Source organism: Lissotriton vulgaris, chromosome 10, assembly GCF_964263255.1.
Source record: "Lissotriton vulgaris chromosome 10, aLisVul1.2, whole genome shotgun sequence".
NCBI classification, from domain to species: Eukaryota; Metazoa; Chordata; class Amphibia; order Caudata; family Salamandridae; genus Lissotriton; species Lissotriton vulgaris.
In genome coordinates, this window is record NC_141698.1 from 418,172,958 (window position 1) to 418,195,511 (window position 22,554).

Below are 22,554 nucleotides of genomic sequence, written 5' to 3' on the forward strand. Positions count from 1 at the left end.
TCCTCTTCCTCGGAGGAGGCACCCAGGTCGTAAAGCGTCGGCGTGGTCCCCTTCCCTTGCATCGTCTGGTGGGCCACCCTCTGTCTCTCTCGAACTCTCAAAGTCTTCGGCTAAAGACTGAACAGGCGTTGCAATCCTCGCTGGAGTGGTCGACCGGCAGGCAGAGGTTGCAGACTGGATGCTGGTCCTTCTGCGCGTACTTGTGGTGGCAATTACGGCAGAACTTGAATGGAGTGTTGTCCATGTGCTCGGTCAGGGGGTCCCCTGCCCGCTCCTTCTCCTTGGCTGTCGAAAACCTCGATGTTTTCTTCCTCCTTCTCCGTTCTGGTTCTAGGAGGTCTTCTTCTCCGACCTTCCTCGGTCCTTTTTCTTCCAAAAACTTGTATTTCCTTCTTTTCTCCTGAAACTTCTCCGGAGCTTCATGCGACGATCCAGACCCAACGGCGGAAAAAAGAATCTGAAGATGGCGCCCAAGGGTGGGAGCTTCCGCAGGAAGCGTGCCGACGTCACGAAGGTGCACCAAATGGTGGGACGTCGACGCCCACCTGGGCTACACAAAAAAAAAAAAAAAAAAGAGAAAAAAGACTACGAATCCGGACCCAACCACCAGATCGCGGAATAATGCACAGCATAGTGAATCCAGAAAGATTCACGCTGCAAAACAATCTTTATCTATTACTCCGATTTTCTCCAACAATGGAACAAATGCTGCAAAAGTTAGTGCAAAGAAATTTGTCTTATTATTGATAAGAATTCATCATAGTGTGCACTCAGTTTTCTTGCTTTTTTAACAAATGTTCATTTGTTTCTTTGATAAAAACTTCATTAGAAAAGTAAAATCATTAAAAAATAAAAGGTAAGCCATACACGTTTTCTAAAGGTAGAAGTTCATGACTTGAAAACTCAATTCTCATTAAAGATGATAAATAATAACACCATTTTCAAAAAAGCCAACTCATTTTATTTAATCTTCATAAATATATGGAGAGACATGTCAATGTCTCTGTACATGAAATCGGTCTTGAAAGGACACATCATTTACCGTTAAAAATAAAAAAAAGAGTGGAAAAACCACAGCAACCAGTTTTAAAATGATTGCAAATACGAGGTCAAGGTATGACCTGGCATCCAACTTCATCCAAATGTCTCCATGTGTCAGTGCAACTTGCTACAGTATGCCACAGACAGACTGAAGTCCCTTCTTTTGAGGTACAGGTTTGCCTCTCCTTTAGTGCTTCACGCCAGTTCAGCTTTGGTACTGTATTGGTCAGGCAGCCATTAACAGAGAACACGCCATCTTCTCAATACAGATTGGAAACCGCCATTCCCAGCTACATGACACTGTACATCAGGAAATGTTATTGGATTCCATTCCAGGGTGTCTCCTGCTTTCAAGTATACTCGCAGAGATGTCCGCAGCCCGCTGGGCAGTGAGAACTGGTCTCCAACCATTTCATAATGTGCTGAAGATGGCCCCCGTGGCTACAGCCCTGACACCACACGAACAGGCCTTTTACCACATGATGGCAGACGGCGCACATGCTGGCACACTGCCGACACCTGTTGTGGGGGAAAAAGAGAAACCATTGAAACTGTAGCAGATTGCAAAGGAAGGAAATATACAGTTAGTTACGTTCTAGAATTTAGGACAGTAGCCGTCCAAATAGGTCCTTGCTTCCCAATAATGTTCACATTTAAAGTATTCAAAGGGTGGGTGCTGAGATGTAGTGAGTGAGTTGGTAAATGAAATTGGAGATTTTCTTAAACCTTTTGATTGTATGTATTTTATTCTGTGCTTTTATTTTCATTTTAATGACCAAATCAAGATTATCTAAACAAAACAAGCTGGTAAGTGAGCTGTTGAAATACAAATTGAATACGCTTGCTGTATCTTTAAACCAGAAAAGTGTTTCCCAGGTTTAAGTCATCTACATCAACCAGAAGAAATTAATTACTTACATATAGCTTATGTTTTGGTATCTTTGATTTACTCTGATGCTTGAATCATTCCCCAGCCACCAGGCTAGGAATCCTCGGTAACTTTAAATAGCAGTAAACCGCGTGAAAATGACCGTAGACCTCAACAACGTTTATTTAGTAGCACCTCCACCTCATTAGAAACAACCCAAACTTAAGCCAACAAGGTGGAAGTGCTGAGCACTCCAGCTCCCTCTAAAATCACCATAGCTCATACTTAGTCATGCAATTAACGAATTTATTCTCCTACATTGGATCTTTCATATATTAATATGCTTGAATCAGAATAACAAGCAGTAGGTATCATTTGACTAAAGCGGTAAGGAGATTCACTGTATTGAAACAGGTTGCCTAGGACTGCTTGTTCCACTGCAGTATGTTGTAGCATTTACATCTAGGCGGTAATGCTTGCTGAAGGTATGCCTCGTTTTCCATGGGTCTGCACTACAAATGACACTACAACATGGAGTGCTTAAGTCATGTCCATGCTTCTGACGGAGTGCGCCAAAGCTCTGCCCTGGAGAGAACACTTTGCTTTGTTGTCCCAGAAAGTGACACAGGCAGACAGCCAACAAGAAATGCATTATTTGGATAGGAGACAGCCTCTTTCTTCCTGGATGGCCAAATAATTAATTGGATTAACTTTAGTACTTACTTCTGCTATATCGAACCAGATGCATGTACGAGCATCCTGGAAGTGTAATGATTTAGGATAACCGGTTCATTCAAGTGAAAGTCGGTAAGCTCTTTTGGCATACTAGGAAGGACAATAGATTTTGCTCAGCTGGGCGAACACCCTTCTCCCCCCCCCCCATCTCCCCTGTAACGTGATGTTTCACTCAAATTCATGTGGCTTGAAAACAGTACGTTGGCGTGCGAGATTCGGCGTCCCCTAGCACCATTTCCAGCCGCTCGGAGGACACCCAGCAAGATTTCTCCAACGCGGGCAGACGTGGGCAGTCTCTACCTTTTGCGGTTGAAAAGCTGCTGCATGAGTAGAAAATCTACTTAAGCAGCAAAGTCAACTCTAGGAGCTGGGTGCTCTGACGTGCTGTCTGTTGCTGTTCGCACTGATTTTTCAGCGCGGACGAGCTCCAGGCACTAAATAAGCATGATGTGCCTATTTGTGCCCGTTCGCAGAATTTCACAGAACCTTGCTGAGTTTTTTTGTAACTCTGTGGAATTCCGCAAAGTAAAACTCTGTGACTTCCGCCCAGGCCTAGTAAATACTGGATAGGTTTGCAGAATTACCTCGTCTGGAGAAGTGTAGATATAGTTCTTTTATGATGAACTGCTGTACCTCTCCAACTATCCTAACCCAAAGTGGGAGTGAGCAGAAATGTAGGTTTCTATAGAAGGAACTTCAGAAGCACTCTGAATGGATTCAAAAGGAAGTCAGCGAAATGGCTCAACACATCTCCCTTGGAAAAAGAGGACACCTAACCAGTGGCAAGGCACAAAAAATCCCTTTCATAAACTGCTTTATATAACCCTCTATGAGGAAGAGCCTTCTGTCCTCCAGAGCCTGGAAATTTCAGCCAAGTGTACCCTGTTTAATGCGTACTTCAGAGAACTCCTGGCTAGCTTAAGCAACCACGGTAACACTTGATGGGGTCATATGGATGTTGAGTTATGGCCCATTTCTTTGCATCACATGCAGAATCTCTTCGACTCAGCAATATAGATCTTAGTTTCCAATGGTGCACATGCCTGCGCTAAGCTGTCTCTTCAGTCTGAATGAATATTAGTTTGGTGGAACTCGAAGTGGTCAAGTACCATGCTGTCAGTCTTAAGAGACTGGAGATCGTGGAGGAGTATCTCACCATTTGTTCTGGAGATGAACCTGTGATAGTTTTTCAACCGGACTGGTGGGTGCGCCGACAGTCACCAAAACTGCTGAGTCTATGTCAGGGAAATCAGGACCAGGGAAGTGGTTTGCTTTCGCCTTCTTCAGAATCCTGGGAATGAGGGGAAACAATGGAAACACCTGAACAAACATATTCAACAAGGTCATGGAAAAGGCATTGCCTGCGGAAGCCGATTGACAAACTGTTAGTGTAATCCCGGCATTTTTTGTTCTTCAAGGTAGAAAACAGGTTTATTGTTGGGTAGCCCCACTTTTGACAGATGTATTCGACTTGATTTTGATGGCAATCCCACTCTTGGAAATCAAAGAGGGGCAGCTCAGGGCTTCTGCCTCGTCTTTCTGGTATCGTGGAAGATGTTTCACTGTGATGTCCCACTCATTTGACATGGCCCAGTCTCAAAGCATCGGTGTAGTTTCTCTTACGGAATGGGACGTCTTTCCTCCTTGTTCTGAGACGGACGCAGAGTCGTTTTTCCTGATCAATGCAGCTATTATTTTTTAGTATAATTTTCGTGCCCCTTTAAACACCTTGTCTGAGAAAGGCTTCATCCTTTGGATGTGGTGGCTGCAGACACTCCTGAAGTAAATTCCAGCTGAGGAAGCTCCACATGCTTCCTTTTCAGCGCTGCATTCATGGAGTGCTTGATGTGGCCCTTTGAACGGAATCATCCACAAAAGCATCTCCTTTGGGAGGGGCATGCCCTTCCTTTCCAGTAAATAAAGAGCCAACCTCTTTTCTTCACCTTTAATCATCTTTGATGGAAAGGTTTTAACATTTGTCGCAGAGAAACGCTTCATGAGCAGGATAAACTAAATAAATGCATTGATCATGAGGATCATCAGCGTAGATCTTTTGTCCACAGGCTGAGCAGAACTAAAAAAGACATTTCTTCTTTCTCTGCCATAGTGGCTGTTGGTGACAGTGGCCCCATTGAGCCTGAGGTGAACATCTCCAAAATCATCTCTAATCAAATCACAGTTTGATAAAAGCTGAATCTGAATCCAGGAGTGGCAGGAATCCAGGGCGAACCAAAGTGCCCAAAATAAGGCAGCCTATAGGTGGAGTAAGAGGTCTCAGCACTTCCACCTCATTGCCTCAAGTTTAGGTAGTTTTTCTGGAGGCGGATATGCGACTAACCAAACACTGTTGTTGAGGCTTATCACCATTTCCTGCTATTTAAAGCTATTGTGGATTCCCAGACTGAAGACAGGAAATGTCTCCAGTATATGAATAATGGAGAACACATTCCATGCACCTGTTAACTGACACATGGCCTCCTCCCCCCACTCACATATTCACTCATATACACTATATCCATATATCCTTCTTATTCTCGATCTAGCTAAGATCACACTCTACAAAGCCACTTGTCATTACTCGGCTATTCTATCATTTCATCTGTAAACTTTCTGTGGCCAAATTTAATTTAAGGACAAGGCTGAAACACTAAGCAGCCCGCTGCTCTGCACTCTTCCAGAGCATGTTAGTCAACTGAACCCTCTACACTATTCCAGAGTATCCTGACCCACAACAAACACCCACACCGCTCAGGGAGCCCCTCAGTAATCCCTTTTGCATCTGCGCTCTACTCACCTGTCACAGATCCAACCTTTGTTACTCATCGGTCGCTTGCAGTTGCTGCAGTTGATGTGCAGACTGGTGGACGCCTGGTTCATGCAGTTAATGGAGCTGCACGTGCTTAGTTTGATCACTTCGTTGGAAACATTCCAGAGTCTGAAACGCTGAAGCAAATCAATATAGGATGTGTACCAATGTTCCTAGGAGAGAAAAGCAATGGGAATAGGTTAAGCGTGGAGCAGAGTTGAGTAGAAGAGCTCTATCAATGGTGCTCAGAGATAAAGAGGGCATATTTAAAGCTTAATCCTGCAGAACAATTGTTGGAAACTACAGCAGAGTTAAAAATAGGCAAGAGACTAATCAACCTTAATGAAGGAGGCTAGCCATGGATGCGCATCTAGAAGGCGAGTCTAATCAAAAGAATCCATAGCACAGCAAGGTCGGCATCTAATGTCGCGGTGGAATGTTCTTTACATTGTTGAAAAAATAGAACAAAAGTAAGAACAAATTGTCAATCGCTGCCGTGGGACTAAATAACAATGGGGCAAAGATGGTACATTTTTCATTACCTGTATAAGTGAACCCACCATTTATGGTAAAAAAATTTAAAGATGTTTCTTGTCAAACATGGAACACAGTCAAGGTTTGACAGTTCCAGGGTGCTCATTTGTAAAGAAAAAATTAAGTACTTTAGTGATTTTTGCACTGATGGTTTTAAGTTCCCTCTAAACCGCTCCAGAATCATAGAACATCCATGTCGGCAGGCTATGTGCTGTATAAATATTTTAGAACATAAGTCTCAGCGAGTGCGAGGCTCATTTTGACCATTCGCTAGAAGAATTGCTATTGTAATATCCATCTTAAGGGCAATGGCCACTTTGAACAGTGAGACAAACAAGGTAAGTACTTTAGTTAACTCTCTTTCTGTAGAGACTCTTAGTAGCAGATTCCTCAACTTTACACTATTCCCAAGGCATTAGACAGGATCTGGAAACTTGTTATCAATGCCTCTGGATGCGGTTGGGTCACATTATAAGGCTCAAACTGATGTAATTCTGCCCAAGAAAACCGTGTGCATAGCCTATATAGGCGCTGCTCCTGATGTCACTTTGCTTTCGGGATTGTAGGATGCCTCTAGGCGCAGAGCTCCAAAAGCAAATTGGTGTGACTAGTCTGCAGATTTTTAGACATGGGATTTTATTAATAGATAGAGTCGAAACATAGAACGGAGCGGACAGGAGGATAGGTGAGGAATCTGCAGCTAGATAGAGTTAACTAACGTTTTCTTCTGATAGAGACTTTTAGTCACAGATTCCTCAAGTGCTGTATAGATACAAAAGTAGTACCTATTTGGAAGCGTGTTTGTGGATGGACTCAAAACAAGTAAGTCCAGCAAGGATCGAGTGGGGAAACATGCTCCTCTTTGCGAACATGACTGTCCAAAAATAGTGGTTTGTAAACGTATGGAGGGATGCCCATGTAGCTGCCTGGCAAATATCCAGGACAGGGACACTGTCTGCCAGTACAGTGGTAGCATCTTTGGGCCTGGTAAAGTGAGCACGCAGTCCTTCCATAGGCTGCTTTTCCTGCTGGTGCGTAGTAGATCTTAATGAAGAGGATGAACCAATAGAAGAAGGTTCTCTTTTGCACAGCCTTGCTTTTTTTGTAGCTCCAGAGACCTCACAAAGAACTGATCATCCACCCAGTGTTCTATATAAAAGCTCTGCGCTTGCTTGGAGTTCAAGAGATGGAATTTCTCATTGAACACCAGCAAGGCGATGTTCAGTCAACGTGGAACAGCGCCACAACTTCAGGCAAGAAGGATGCCAGTGTCCGCAAAACCAACTTGTCTGAGAAGAGGTGCTTTATGGCAGGTTGACACAGAGCTTGAAGCTCACTCGCACAACAATCTGATGTTATTTCAACAAGGGACAGTCTTGATGGTAGAAAGCTGCAATAAACAGCTGTGAAGCAGCTCGAAGGGAGTACACATCTGAAAAGAAAGAAGCAAATTAAGGTCATACAGTGACATGACAACAATATATAATGCAGAGTTTTTGTGGAGGGACACTTAGCTACTAAGACAACATCATCCACCTCCAGAGGAAGGTTGAAGGTGTTCGGCTATCTTCACTCAATCTCCAAGCGTGAAGGTGGAGATTGCGAAGGCCTGGTTGCACAACCCTGCCCTGCTGCTGTGACAGCAGATCCTTCCATAGGGGCAGCCAGATAGGAGGGAAATGCCTAAGCCCAGGAGTACTGGATACCATATTTTCCATGCCCAATCTGGGTCTACTAGGATAATTTGGTACCAGTCAGCACTGATCTTCTTGAGAATTAATGGCAGTAGAGGTATGAGCAGAAAGGCCTGAATTCCACTTGAGGCAGAAACAGTCTCGCTGTGAGAGACTCCTTGAAAACTGCTAAGCACAGACATGCTGACTTTATGCGTTCTTAGCGTTGGGAATATATTGAGCCATGCTATCCTCAATTGTGGAAGATACCTTGCACCACCTCTTAGTGTAGCTACTACTCGTGATCCACAAGGCACTGACAGCTGTGCTCGTCCACCCAGATATTCAATGATCCTGCCAGATGTTTCACCACTATGAAATGCCTTGGTGGTCCAGCCACTACCAGAGGAGCACGGCCTCCTGCCATAGGGTTTGTGAGCCCAACCCACCCTGTTTGTAGCAGTATCCAGGGATGTGGAATTCCTATAGCCTGATGCATAGGACACATTGTTTGGGTTCAAGGGCAACACGTTTTCATGTGTATTTTTTCCTTGGGACAAGTAGGCCCAAACCCCTGTAGTGAGGGCAGACCTCTGCTTGCGCACATTGTTATGTTAGCATAAGCTTATTATTAGCCATTTTGCCCTTTTGCCGCTTTTGCACAGGACACTGCAGGTAGCTGTTTTTGAAAGTTTGAATTTTGTGAAGATCTTCACATGAGAATGGCTTGTTTTCAACATCCCTAGACTCACATCGCGGCCTTAGACTGCACAGTGAGTTCTGAAGCCTTCAAGGTTATCATAACAACGTTTAGCTGTTGTTCGGGCTGATCGGCTCACGCTTAGGCACAACATACACGCAGCTGCAGTTAACTAAAATTCTGGCGCCTTTAATATGGCACTGCATACATGATTTGAAACACCTGGAAGAATTCAGTTTCTAGAGAGACAGAGAGCTTTTGCAGATCCTGATGCGATTCACTCCTGCTGATCTTAGAGGTATGGGGTCCCCCACACAAGCCTAAGAGACCTTCTATATTTTATAAAACATAGTTCCTAGCTAGGGGGGGGGTGGCATATAAGGCACTATAGGATCGGTTCCCACCATCATTATAATATGATTTCCCCTTTTGTGTTTTATGGAATTGTAAAAATGCTGCTTGTATTATTTTTAATCACATGCCTGCTTATGCTTGCAAATATACTGCATCTTAGAGCACGTCGTCAAAATAAACATTTTAAACTTTACTGTGTCTCTTTTTTACCCATGTTGTGGACTGGTATGAGAATAACAAACGAAAGAGTGTTCTTGATTCCCACCATTCCTGAGAGTAACCTAAGTCGCATGTCCTGGGTTGTCTAATCATTGGTTACTTTGCTATAGGATGAAGAGCTAATGTGACACTGATGCCAGTTGGTTAGGGGTTCTAGGTACTAAGGTGAGTTTTTTGGTCCACCACAATTCACTGAGGTCCAGGGTCTCTGAACAGTTCTGTGTCTGAGCAGAATCCCTGCAACACCCTTCAGCACAAACCATTTGGCTGCCAGTTTACAGTACCACATTATGGATCAGGGAAGGGGAATATCTGCAGTTAAGGTAATATAAGTGTCCATGTATTAAAGCTGTTCAAACTTGTATTTATGGTTCATTACTTCAAAGCCTATATTTTTAGGGTGAGCTCTCTAAGTAAATGTTGTAAGCTTGGACTGCACTACTTTCCGTGATTCCACTATAAAATTGTGTAGACACGTTTTCAATGTTTAGAAATAGAAGGCTATGTCTAATGCTACCAGAATGCTCTCTGATTAGATGGAAATATTTGCAGAAGCTTGAAAGCAACTTTGCTTTAAAAATAAAATGTTCACAAAAAAATATATAAGTAGGAAAAAAAACATTTCACTAAACTACTGTAAGATTTTGGTTACCATTTATTTGCAGCATCATTCAGTAAAATGTGTTGATGTATGCTAGTATTTCTCAAAAATATTCATAATGGAAAAGCAGGGCAACCAGTTTCAATAACATTATGGGAAACAAAGACCAACAAGCATTGGCAAAGCCAGTAGGTCTGAAATTGGTGGTCAGCCTTATTGTGAGACTAGTTTTGCATTGTTTTTGTAAAGCCTTATTGGTCTGGTGCCAGGCCATAACCGTTATAACAAACACTGGCAAAAACAAAACTTGATTTTGGTCTCAAGCACACATTGAGACAGTAGTTCCTGGCACTGAACAAAACTACTTTGTGTGCCTATATGCTGCTTGTGGAAGAGGTGTGGCGCAGCATCCAGGGTGCCCGACTCCGGACTACGGGGTTCACAGTTCGATCCCCGGTGCCAACGGCAGGTTAGCCCAACACCAGGTGACTCTGGGCAATAGCTTGCTTAATCTTCCTGAGGGCCCCCAGCGCCGGGACACCCCTTCGGAGGTAGCTGTGCGCTTTACAACGGCTGGTATTTGTGAGAGAGCAGAATGCTGTTAATCACAGTGAGGGAGAGAATTTTATCAAACGCAAAAGGCCATGGCTTACGCCAGACATACTTAGTAACCAAATTAATATAGAAAGACTCAAAAGTTCACCCATAATATAAGTCCTTGCATTAAGTGCAGATATACGGTTTTCGTGAATTCGCAAGAATTTACAGAAGTTGGCCAAGAAATAGTACTAGAAAATATTTGTGAATTGCATTTTAGCATGAGCAAATGTCAATGTGTGGATTTGCTCATGCAAATATCGAAGTGTTTGCAAGTTCACTTCCCTTCAACCACTTTTTTTCTCCCATCCCTGGTAGACGTTTTATGTCTGCCATAGTCAGAAGTAAATTTCTAAACTTTCTCAGTATGGGAAAAGATTAGAGAAGAGTTGGTGAAAACCCTTGGAACATGCAAGTTAGTAGGTTTGCACAGACTTCAAAGGGTATCCCAACCCTGAAACTATTGCTTACCACTACCTTCATCCCCAAAATGTCGATCTGCGGAAACGTAGCAACATTGGGGAATTGCTAGTATTCATACCCTACCATTGTATGAGCCCTGGCATAATCAGAGAGGCCATATCAGAGATATTATATAAAAAGATTGCTGCCATAATTTGTCACCACATGACATGGCACAAAAGGGGCAAGTGGATTTTGTTACAGAACAGATAGATTTATGAAGGAACCTGCCCCATGGACAAGCAGATATTTTATTAAATTCCACACCGCTGAGTATCATATGGCGGCGGTGGTGGTGGTGGTGTTGTCCATGAGCATCAGTACCAGCCTCACCTTGATGCATGGAAGGAAGGCTTTCAATGTCAAGCGGTTGGCTCTCATATCCAGAAGGTTGACATGGAGCCAGGTCTCAGCTGGAGAACAGAGGTATCTGATCACCACCTTTCCCAGATGTCTACCCCAACCCAGAAGTGATGAATAGGTCACCACTGTAAGCTCGGAGTGGAGAAGGGAGAGGGATCTGCCGCCGACCCAAACGCCGTCCACTAACCACCAGTGTAGATCTTTATAGTCTACAGCATAATCTGAACGTGGTCAGAGAGGTTCTCTTGATGCTGGGCCTACTGAGACTACAGATACCACTACAGAGCCGGCATAAGCCCTATGGCAGCAGGCTGTTGGGAGTCCATCAGTCCAAGCAGCATCCGAGCCAATCTCACTGAAATCCAGAACTAAGGCTGAAAGATCAAAATCACAGTCAAAGTTCTGGACTCTCTATACCGTGGAAAGGCACTAAAATGAACCATGTCCAGAATGCCTCCAAGGAAGGGAAGCATCTGAGAAGGAGCTGGAGGTGGATGGCAACTATACAAAAAACAAGAGGGGGGAGGTAGAGCAAATGGGAAATGGATTCTTGCTCCACAGAGATACTTTAATAAACAAAGAGAATCCAGCCCGCAGGTAGGGTGGTGTTCAACATGTGTTGGAGCACTTAGTGTTTTGTAGTTTGTTCATATGGTCGTTTTCAGTTTTATACTCACAGGATCGGGACATACTAATCTCCGCCTTACCCCCACACGCTGCTCCACTGAAGTCACCACCTCCCACCACTCACTTGTAAATACACCCTATACACATGCACCAAATATAGTCATTAACTATAAGTGCTCCCACGTAGTCGTAGGTCGCAGCACGCCGCATCCCGTTAGAGGGGTGCGAAGACCCCGATGATGAAGCATGACACCAAGGGGCCTGTTGGTGTGTGAGGGGTATTTTACAAAACACTAAGTGCTCCAACACATGTTGAACACTTCACCCTACCTGCGGGCTGGATTCTCTTTGTTTATTAAAGTATCTCGGTGAATGGCAACTGACTGGGGAGAGCCCACGGTCAACAGCTAGTTGTCAAGGTAACGGAAGACTGGCACCCCTGACCTCCGGAGGCGTGCTGCCCACCTCCATCATTTTCGTGAACATCAGACAGACACTAGCGAGACCAAAGGAGAGTACAGCAAACTGAAAATACTCCTATCACACCACGAACCACAGGTAGCACCAATGAGCTTGCTGGAACGGTACATTGAAACAGGCGTCCTGCAGGTCCAACACCAGGCTTGAGGGCAGACAAGGGCAGAGAGAAGGGTGAGCATTTTTTATTTCTCCGCCTGTAGAAAGGAGTTGAGAAGGTGCAGGTCTAAAATAGGAAATCATTCTTGGGCATCAGAAAGTAGCCGGAATAACAACCACATTCACCTTCTGGTGCGGGCACCCACTCAATAGCTCCTTTGACCAAAAGTATTACACTTCTTGCCGCAATGATACTCTGTCTGCTGCTGAGGGGGCGGTGAAAGGTGCAGCAGAAAGAAAATGAAAGGTACAATTTGTAGGGTGAATCTGTCTGATGTTGTGACCTGAACCTGTTTTGAAGCATCAGATCCTGCCTCCCATCAGGTGGTTGTGCTCCACTAAGAATGTATGTGTAAATCAAGGGGCAACCCAGTAACCCTGGGACCTGGGTAGTATAACAATAAAGGAACCAATAGTCCTTGAAGGGGGAAGTGTGGAACTCACCTTTCAAGGAAACCCTAATAAATAACCATCAGAGGATTGGTTTTACTAGAACACATACAATTTTATTCAAACACAAATTACTTATAATCATAGGAAGGCAAACTCTCTGGTTTCTGATAACATGTATAGTTTGTGATTAAAGCTGTGTTTCCCAAATGATGCAACAGAGCAGTGAGTGTGATATAAGTGAGTAAGGAGTGCGTTAGTGCTATACAATATATACATCAATAATGACTGTGGGGGATGCACAGTTGTTTAATCTATACTCTAAAATAGAGTTACAGGCTCCTGAATTACATATATACAGTTCACTATTATAGTGTCTATGTTTCAACCCTCTAGTGTTGTTTGTACAGGGTCCTCAGGACAGAGAAAAGGAAGCACCTATGGGAGGGAGACCAGATATTAGTTGGTTTTAGTTATAATCAAAAATAAACTAATGTGTAGTTTTACCACTGAATTGGGAGGGAACCTACGCATTGGATAGTGTTCATGCACTGCTACTAGATTCATGGATGCCCCGCAGGAGCAAATTGCTAAGAGAGACCCAAAAAGACACTCCTCCGAACCCAACTGCATAGCCATCCGGATTCACCTTCAAGTCCAAAATAAACCAGCAATTTTCATTGAGAACCCCAAATTGCGCAACAACTTCAGTTTTGTTGCAAATCAGTGTTCATTTCACTGAATGTTTCTAGGCATGGACACTGTCTTCGAACACATTACTGAGCTAGAACAGTTCTAACCAAGGAAATCCTTGATGACACTGCACTGAATATCGCTGTGGCAGCATTAGAAGCCTTGGAGAAATCAGTTGCAGAGATAATGTTTGTTACACAACATCGCAAACTAGACACACTAGCAAAAGATATAGCTTAATACGACAAACAGACATACAGGAGACAGCTGCTATAAGCAGGACGAATCTGGGAGATACATTGATAGAGGGCAGGGTAGGTACTAACGTTAGATCGCATTCTCTGTAACCGCGGTTTCTGAAAGCTCAGATAAGGCAATACCAGACCCAGGCACTGCAACAAATCAAGGAGGCCCCAAGAAATTAAGACCCACAGTCGTTTTTAGTCAGAGGCCAGGGGGAGAGGTAATCCCTCTGAGGACAGAGAGGGAGGGGAAGGCGATCCTACTACCAAGAGCCAAACGAGGAGAGACAGACGAAACGGCAACAGTATAACTGGTAAATACCAATACCACACCTTCCGCCCCCATCATTAATCTGTTCAAACACAACCTCACCCCCAGCGAGGTTACCACCTGAGTGAAGGTTGTCCTATGTACCTACCACCAGACCCAACTTCTTGACTGCCACTTCTTTTCTGGTTGTTTATCTCCATCCAAACTGGACACCATAGGGTTTAGACCACCCTCGACAGTCATGCCACCCTCACATAAAATGCCTAGTGAGATCTTGGCGTTTGAAAAGATGGTAACGAAGGACATTGACGCCTTGATTAAAGAGAGATGCTAAACCAAATACAACATAACAAAAACTGAGAAACAGGCCATTTGTCACCAGTGCTTAATTTGTGCCGGTGCTTTCCGGTGCTGAGCACCGGCACTTATTTCACCGGGCCGGGTCTATACAATTGCTCTCCTCCGGCGGATTGATGGCCCGGTAATTATTGAAATAAATGCCTTCTTTCTTTCCGTGGTTGCTGCCTGGTGTGTCCTCATAGGAAGTCCACCCTGGCCCAGGCATACTGAAAGAGCGTGGCGTCATCACGTTAGTGATGTCACTGGCAGTGCAGCAGATCGCGCCTGCCTTTCACGGAACATAGTTTCATTTCCGTTGAAGAGTGGCTGAAGGCGGGCTTTTGGCTGAGCTGGGGCGCGGCAGTCTGGAAGTGTGCAGGACTGCCAATAAACGTACAATATACAATGTCCAGCAGAAAAATATATAGGAGCGCCAGCAATCCATACAGGTATAATTTTTATACGTTTGATTTATTTACATCAAAAAAGCAAAAAGAGCTGCAAAAGGGCGTTATATGTACACGCTGGCCGGCGGGGATCGCATCCTTTGTGCTCCCAAGAATCACTGCACCAACACTCTCCAGATGCATTCCTGGAGTAGAGGATGGAAGCTTTCCCCTAGAAACGATCTTGGGAGACGTTCTTGGGGAACCCCAGGCATGATTTTGTGATTCAGGAGACGTGGGTGAGTGCCTGGGGTGTGGAGTAAAGTTCGTAGGGTTGCCTGGCTCTTTGCAACCCCTGCTTTTGTAATGTTATTTCAAAAGCAGGTAGTTAACCACCCTAAAAAAGTTACCCCCGAAGCAGGCCGGACGTGTGTGTTAATGAGGCCACACAATCTAACAAGCATTTGCAATGCAATAGGTCTCGCATTAGGAAATTTTGAGCTATTGGTATTGTAAATGACAATTTTTTATTTCTGTGTTGGTTTTGAAAATAGCTAAATTACTAGCTTTGTCATTTACAATGCCAATAGTTATAACTTTCGCAAATGTGACACCTATAGCATTTGTAATGCAATTAGTGTTGTATTTACGTGACTTAGATGTATTACTATTACAAATAACAATGGCTTTTAATTTTTTTTAATAATTAATACTTAAATAAAAGTTATTGTAATTAATAATAGCAATAGCTTAAACTTTTGTAAATAACTTTTGTGAAGATTGTGTTAAGTGTATTTTATTGTGACGAAAATCCAAGAACAGAAGTTAAATATTAACATCTTTTTGTGACATTTGTAATAAAGTTTGAGACATTGAGAGAACATATTTGAACCAGTTGTTGTTGAATGGTTGCACAGATTGATGCTGTGGTGCCCCTGAGTGGTGGTGCCGAATGAGTGCGATAGATAGATAGAGTGAGGGCGATAGATCGAGTGAGGGCGATAGATAGATAGAGTGAGTGCGATAGATAAATAGAGTGAGGGCGATAGATAAATAGAGTGAGGGCGATAGATAGATAGAAAGTGCCTATAAATAAACCAATCAAAAACATAAACACCTAATAAACAAAAGAGAGTTTGAGCTATTGGCATTGTAAATGGCAATGCCTTTTATTTACATGTTAGTTTTTAAAACATAAATAAAAGGCATTGTCATTTACAATGCCAATAGCTTAATCTCTCGCAAATGCGAGACCTATTGCATTGCAAATGCTTGTTAAACAAGCATTGGCAATGCAAACGGCTTTAATGTGGGAACGCATCGAAATATAGGCATACACTGTGTATGATACACAAATGCAGTTTGCATTCATCAGCACATTAAAGTCAGGTCTGTTGAGTTTGCCAATGCTTGTTTACACTTAGAATAAGCTGCTCATGGCACCTGGTAAAATGGAAGATGCTTCTAATGGTGTTCCGCATCGGGGTTTTGACCCAGGCCAGGACCCCCCCACAGAATCTTCGAACACCCAACCTTCAAAATATACACTGGAGAGAAACAGTCAACACTACACCTGCACTTTAAAGTCTTCAACGCTAAGGCTGCTTTACCTCGCGCCTTCCTACGTCATTTCCGTTGCATGCCTCTGTCGTGGTGCATAACAGCACAGGAGTGACTGCAAGGACAAACAGTAAAGAAACAGAAGCAGGCGGTGCAAATTGTTTTTGCTATTTTAAATGCCGCGTACACAATCTCAGCCTTCTGAATATTTGACGCGTGACTAACCTATTACTGCCTGTGCATATATATGATAATTTAATGCGGAAGCAAACAAACGTAACGCAAATAATTCTTGGACGAGTCATGTTGTTTCAAGAGATGATTCTGCGCTCCGCCGCCATCTGCCAGAGCAGAGCCCGACTGCAGGGAGGAGATAGCAGTGTATCAAAGCCGAGACTGTACGACTTTCAGGGATTAAACGTAAACACGCGCAGCCCAAACTGAAACAACCCGAAAGAAAACATCCGATGCGGCAATTCCCAAGCAGAGCCTGGCTCCCTCGGGTTTCCGTTTAAAGACAGCAGTGAGGAAAAGAAGAAAAAACAAGGAATATCCAATTATGGCAATTTCTTCACGTAATCTGTGCCTTCTCGTACGATGAGAGCGTATGTCCAGTGAAGGCTTTATTCAATTTGTTGGTTTAAAAACGATTATATTCCAATTAATTTAAAGCGAGCCAAGATTACAACTCCTGCAATGGAGTCAGCCAGTGAAGATTAATATTTTTGCCGTTGAGAAGAAAAATAATGAAACGCCGCAGCCCGGCTTCAACAGGAAGCCAGGCAATCTGTGTTGGGACGGGGGCGGGGCCAGAGAAATACAGGAAGCAGACGGGAGTCTACCCCGCGCTCCAGTGCCCGCCGGAAGATTTGCGTGACTGCGTCTCAGCGCGGCACCCGCCTGTTGCCCAGAATGACCGGATGGCTGCCGAGGGACACGAACAAAGAACCTGGTGAGTGGGGCGGCGGGGGTCTTGGTGCGCATGCGTGTATGCGACGGCGGGGGTGTGTTCTCTGTATGTATGGGTGCGTGCGTGCTTGTGTGTGTGTCTCTGTGTATGCGTGTGTGTATGCAGTGTGTTTGTGTGCGACGGCGGGGATGTGTTCTCTGTATGTATGGGTGCGTGCATGGGCGCTTGTGTGTCTCTGTGAATGCGCATGCGTGTGTGGTGCTTGCGAGGCAGGAGATGGGCACAGCGCCGTGAAGGGAGGGGGAGGGGGGGAGCGTGTGTGTATGCAGTGTGTGTATGCAGTGTGTGTGTGTCTGCGCGCGTGTGTGTATGCGACGGCGGGGGTGGGTTCTCTGTATGTATGGGTGCGTGCATGGGTGCTTGTGTGTCTCTGTGTATGCGCATGCGTGTGTGGTGCTGTGCGCGGCCCCGAGGAGGAATCTGAGACAGCGACGCTCGTGCGTGAGCTCCGTCTCAGATTCCTTCTAACACGCCAACAACAGTTGTCTTCGAAGACAAAGCAGGCTCCGCCTGCTTTTAGGTCTGCTCGCCCTAAAAACTCACAGACTAACATACACGGCGGCAGAGAGCACCATGCATTCATTGAGGGGTAAGAGGCTGAGAGACACGCACACACATAGTGCAGCAGCTCAGTGAGCCAGAAAGCTGTGATATTTCAAGGACTTCGCTGCAAGCGCTATAATAACATAAGGCACATTTTATTATTGACACTCTCCAGATGCGCACTAAGACCGTTGACATTAAACTTACTTAAATTGCATAATAAAGCATCCTTTGTGCTCCCGAGAACAGCTCTGCACTCCGAGGTCAAGACAAACTCATTCAAGTTAAAAGTTGACCCTAGCATATTTATAGCACGCACAAAGTTCACTTTGACTCATAATCTCTCAAAGTTCTCTTGAAGTTCCCAATTGGCTAGTCGTGTGCTTAAAGTTAATTTCAGCTCTTTAGGCAGTGCATGCCTTATTGCGCAAAGTTTGGTTTGGCTCATCACTTGCTGTTAATTGGGTGCTTCGCCTACCGCCCTTGCTTGTCCTGCATTTTCTGCTGCTAAACGGTCAAGATCAGGAGCCTGTTAACTTTACCAGCCCCTAGTTGCCAAAAGGTGATAGTGTTTCACACACAGGGTTTCGGACCCCCAGATCTGCAGCCTTTGTGAGATTGGCCTCGATGTTGGCTCTCCTAGAGTCATCCGTCCAGGGACTAGGAATCTCTGGCAAAGGAGCAATGCACAGATCATGCCTTCAATCAGTGGCAGGGTCTGCCAGAAGGGGGGAGCACCGTGATCACTCTGAAATAACTAGGCCTTAGAACTAACAATGGCTCGTGCTCTCACAGTACATGCGCAAATGGTACGCCCCCAGCTTGCCACTCAGTGATATGGTGCTCTAAATCGCTATTGTGTGTCTTGGACAGCACAGCTATGCATTCATGAGCCAGGCCAGGAACAATACAGCCCTGTCACCTCTCAACTTTACATAATTACTTACTCTAATTTTAATAAAGCAGAGGTGTACTTTTTCTTGCTGTTCCTCAGTATCTGCTTTTCTTCCTATCCTTCACACCTTACCCCTTCCCTTCTTTCCATTCTTCTTTCACTTTCTGCCATACGTCCACGTTTACTCTTAAGCACCACCTCCCCTCATTAACTGCTTATCATTTTTCACCTTCTCATCTTTCCCTTGCACTCTCTTTTCACGCAGCTCACTTCTGTCTGCTCATCTTCCCTTTCTCCTCTTTCCTTTTTTCATTCCCATAATGTTCCACCCCAGTCTTCCACTCCCTATCTCTGCTTTCCTCACGTCTCTTCACATTCTTTTTCTACCTTATCTATCTTTGCCTTCAGACATCTCCTCCTTCCTCACTCTCCCTTTTATGTTGTTCCCTCTTGTGCATTTCTTTATATCCACTCCAGGAATCAGTATTTGTTCTCAGGGTCATAAATTGTAATCTTGGTATGCAACTCAGTCTTTCATCTTTCTGACGTCGATAAAATGTGTGCCAGCGAGCTGGATACCAACATTTTAAATTCTGTGTCAAGGCTCCCTTTGGTGAATATGTGCTTTACAAACATACATGGTATGTTAAGCACACAAATGTATTTTAATCTTTTGTTTTTCAATTTCTTTGCAATATTACACTGTCACTCTCTGTCCCTCCTTGCCCCAGTACCTTTCATACTTGTATCCATTCCCCTGACCTTTCTTTCCTTTCCTTCGTCCCATCTTTTTCTTTTCCCTTTTTCTCTTCCTCAGCACCTCCAGCAATACCTCCTTTCCCCTCTTGCTTCCTTACACCCTCATTCCATTCTTGCCTCCTTCCACCCTCATTCATTCATTCCCCATCCTTCCTCTCTTGCTGCATTTATTCCTCTTCATCCATTCTTTCTTTCCTTACATTCTTTTATTTCTGCTCCTTCCTTCACCTCTTCTTTAATTTCCTCCTTTCTTATCATCAACCCCTCCGTATGCTTATCTTGCTCCTTTCCTTTCTTCTTTCTATTCATCCATCACACATCATTCACTTCCTTTCGCCCTCTATTCCTAATTTCTTCCTTTCACATTTTTTTCTTATTTCCTCCTATCATCCGGTACTCATATATGTCCTCACTCCAGTACTCCTGTTACTGCATGCATTTGTTGCTGCCGTCTAATGTATTCCTTCCTTCACCCCTTCCTATCTTTTAAAGAGCACATTACAAGCACATTCTACTAAGTTTGCAAAGCTGCCTCAAGTCCTCCAATGACCTTTCCTAAAGCTGCATTTTGAGAATTACACATATTCTCTAGTTTGAGCTCACTTTTAAGTTGTTCTCATAGGCTTCCCATATGTTATATTATGTTATGATATATTGATTTGTGTATCAAACTAATCACCCGAGAGGGTATCCAGGCATTTGGGCAGGTGTTTGTGTAGGTGTGAGGTCCTGACAGTGCTTATGTGAAGAGCCGGGTCTTCAGCTTCTTGCAGGAACTCAAGATGTGAGGAGGTGGCTTTGATGTGTTGAGGCTTGTGGATGTGGGTGAAACCAATAAGGGAAGAGGGTGCAGCCTCTGGAAGAAGTGGGCGGAGCTGGTAAAGTGGGTGTGGCCTCCTAAAGAAAAATTTGAGCACCTGCACTTAATATTTTACAAATTAAGCACTGTTTGTCACTCAGAAAGAACCTTTATATATTAAACAAATCGGCAGACAAGGGTGGCGGGTAATCATCCAGGACACAGTAGATTACCATAATAAAATCCCATCACAAAACTAGGAGATGAGACATGCTGTCTCAAGGTCAACAAAGACCTTACCAATGACATAAGAATTCTTATAACAGGCATTACCGAGATAGGCCTTGAAACTCAGTAAAAACTAGAACAAATTCCTGAGCAAAGAATATCCTTGCATACCGGTAATATATACATTACCAAAGATCCATAGGAGACTGGAAAGCCCCCCCTCCCCTCCTCCCTGACCCATAGTATCATGGTGTGGGTCTATTCTTGAGCTATTGTTCCAGCACATAGACTTTTTTCTCAAACCCCTGGTACCCCAAACAATGTCATACATACACAATAGCATACATTTTATAAAAACAATGAAGGGAATGGAATTCAATCAAGCCACAGACCAACTGGTCATCATAGATATACAGTCCTTGTTTACGAATATACCCCAAAATTATGCACTCAGAGTAGTCTCTGGTTTCATGGAAATGAGGGACCAACCCACACAAGTTCCCAGTTGGTTCATTTCTAAACTCACTAAGATAGCAATGACAAAAAACCATCTGGTACTTGACAACGAAAACTATTTCCAGGTAAAAGGAGTAGCTATGGGTCTGGGTTCGCCTTTGATCTGGCTAACCTTTCTATGACTGACTATGAGGAACGCAATGTCTTTCAGCACAAAAACCTCACTTAACCAACATAAAAAGATGGGCCAGGTATATTATAGAAAATGTTTTTCAGATATGGAGAGGACCTGAGCAAGAATTACACTACTTCCACACATGGTTATATACATTGTCTGTGGATATAAAATACACAATGGATTTAAGTCACACAGCAATCCCTTTCTTGGGCCTCAGGGTCAAAGTCGAGAATGGACATGTCTATGTCTCATTGTATAGGAAACCGACCAAAAAAACCACTACCTCACTACTCTAGTAGCTATCCAAGGAGCCTTAGAGAGAACTTGCCTTTTGGTAAGTTCCTATACAGACGAAGGAACTGCACCAAGAGATCAGATTAATTATGGAATCTGATGCACTGATCAAGAAATTTAAAGAATGTGGTTATCCAAGGTGGCTTGTCAAAAGGCCCAGCTCCAGCAATTTTTATTTGGGTGGGCTACTGCGGGCCTAATTTGTCGCTTCTGGAGGTAGCTCACAAGCACTAGATTACATTACATCTACTTGCAAACAGTCCCTATGATACAACAGATCGATTCTGTGTGTATATAGAGCATGTTGTGAGTTATTTGAAAGTAAGTACAAACCCTCAAACTCCAGCAGGCCAGGATGTAACACAAGTACTTCCAGGCCCTATTATCAACTTTTCTACCATCCCTCTCCTGTGCACCTTATCTCACAGTTGATCTTGGGCCCCAGCTCCAGATCAGCCACCATCCATCTCCACTTTCATTATTTCTGGTACACAACATTAGTAAAATCACCTTCAAACATAAAACATTGAATATAGCAGTAAATATAATTAGCACACACTTTAAAATATGTTCCACAGTTACCCTAATGACCTGACTGTTAATTAAATAAACAAAAACAGAAAGGCCATGACAGACAGTATATGTTAAGGGGCTTGGTCTGCAGAAGCACAAACTCAGGATTTAATGCATACCCCAGTGGTTGGGTAGTTGGCTTTGCTAATAAAAAAAAGTATATCTGCCCAAACTCTTTTTAGCAACATTAGACTAATGAAAGACTGGGGAAGGTCTAACTACATTGCAATACAAAAAACAAAAAAGTGAAGCTCTAACTATACCATTTAGGTTTGTATGCAGCTCTTTGATGCCAGTTCATAGGTCACTGTCCTATGATAGGATTGTAACTTCTGAACTGCAAGTAACACCAGAAACTCTGAGACAAACCCACTGAGCTATCCAAATAAAATGCAGTTTATCTGCATTTCAAAACTACCAACATACAAAGGATAACTCTCCAGCAGGGTCATTATTCCCCACTTATCTGGACACTTTATTGTTTTCTTGCATCTACGGCCATGATAATGATGACAATTATTTAAATGAAGCATACACAAAGTATACAAATTGCTGGGCCTGTGCAGATTTTAAAAATAATAACAAATACGTCCCACGGTTCCTTTCCTACTTAGTTCATAGAACTTGGTCTCACAGCCCCATCTGATACACAGCTGCAGGGGCAGAAAAGGTGAATCAGGAGAAACAAACTTCTTTTCTCCAGCACTGACTAGAAAAGGAAATATACATGCAGCTGGTGCTAAAGAAAACATGTGTACCCTT

General features: G+C 43.7%; 1 protein-coding gene across 4 annotated transcripts in view; it reads right to left on the reverse strand.

Annotated features, from left to right (window-relative positions):
• Positions 1-938: 938 nt before the first annotated feature.
• The window catches only part of WDR24 (WD repeat domain 24), a 178,035-nt gene continuing 156,419 nt past the window's right edge, over positions 939-22,554 (reverse strand). For 3 of the 4 annotated variants that reach the window (XM_086941261.1, XM_086941259.1, XM_086941260.1), the window contains exons 9-10: positions 5,439-5,623; positions 939-1,560 (exon numbers count right to left, since the gene is read on the reverse strand). In XM_086941261.1, coding sequence (XP_086797387.1) covers positions 1,392-1,560; positions 5,439-5,623 — 354 coding nt within the window. In that variant the 3' untranslated portion in view covers positions 939-1,391. The remainder of the gene's footprint in view (positions 1,561-5,438; positions 5,624-22,554) is intronic. The other variant, XM_086941262.1, reaches the window with a different exon arrangement.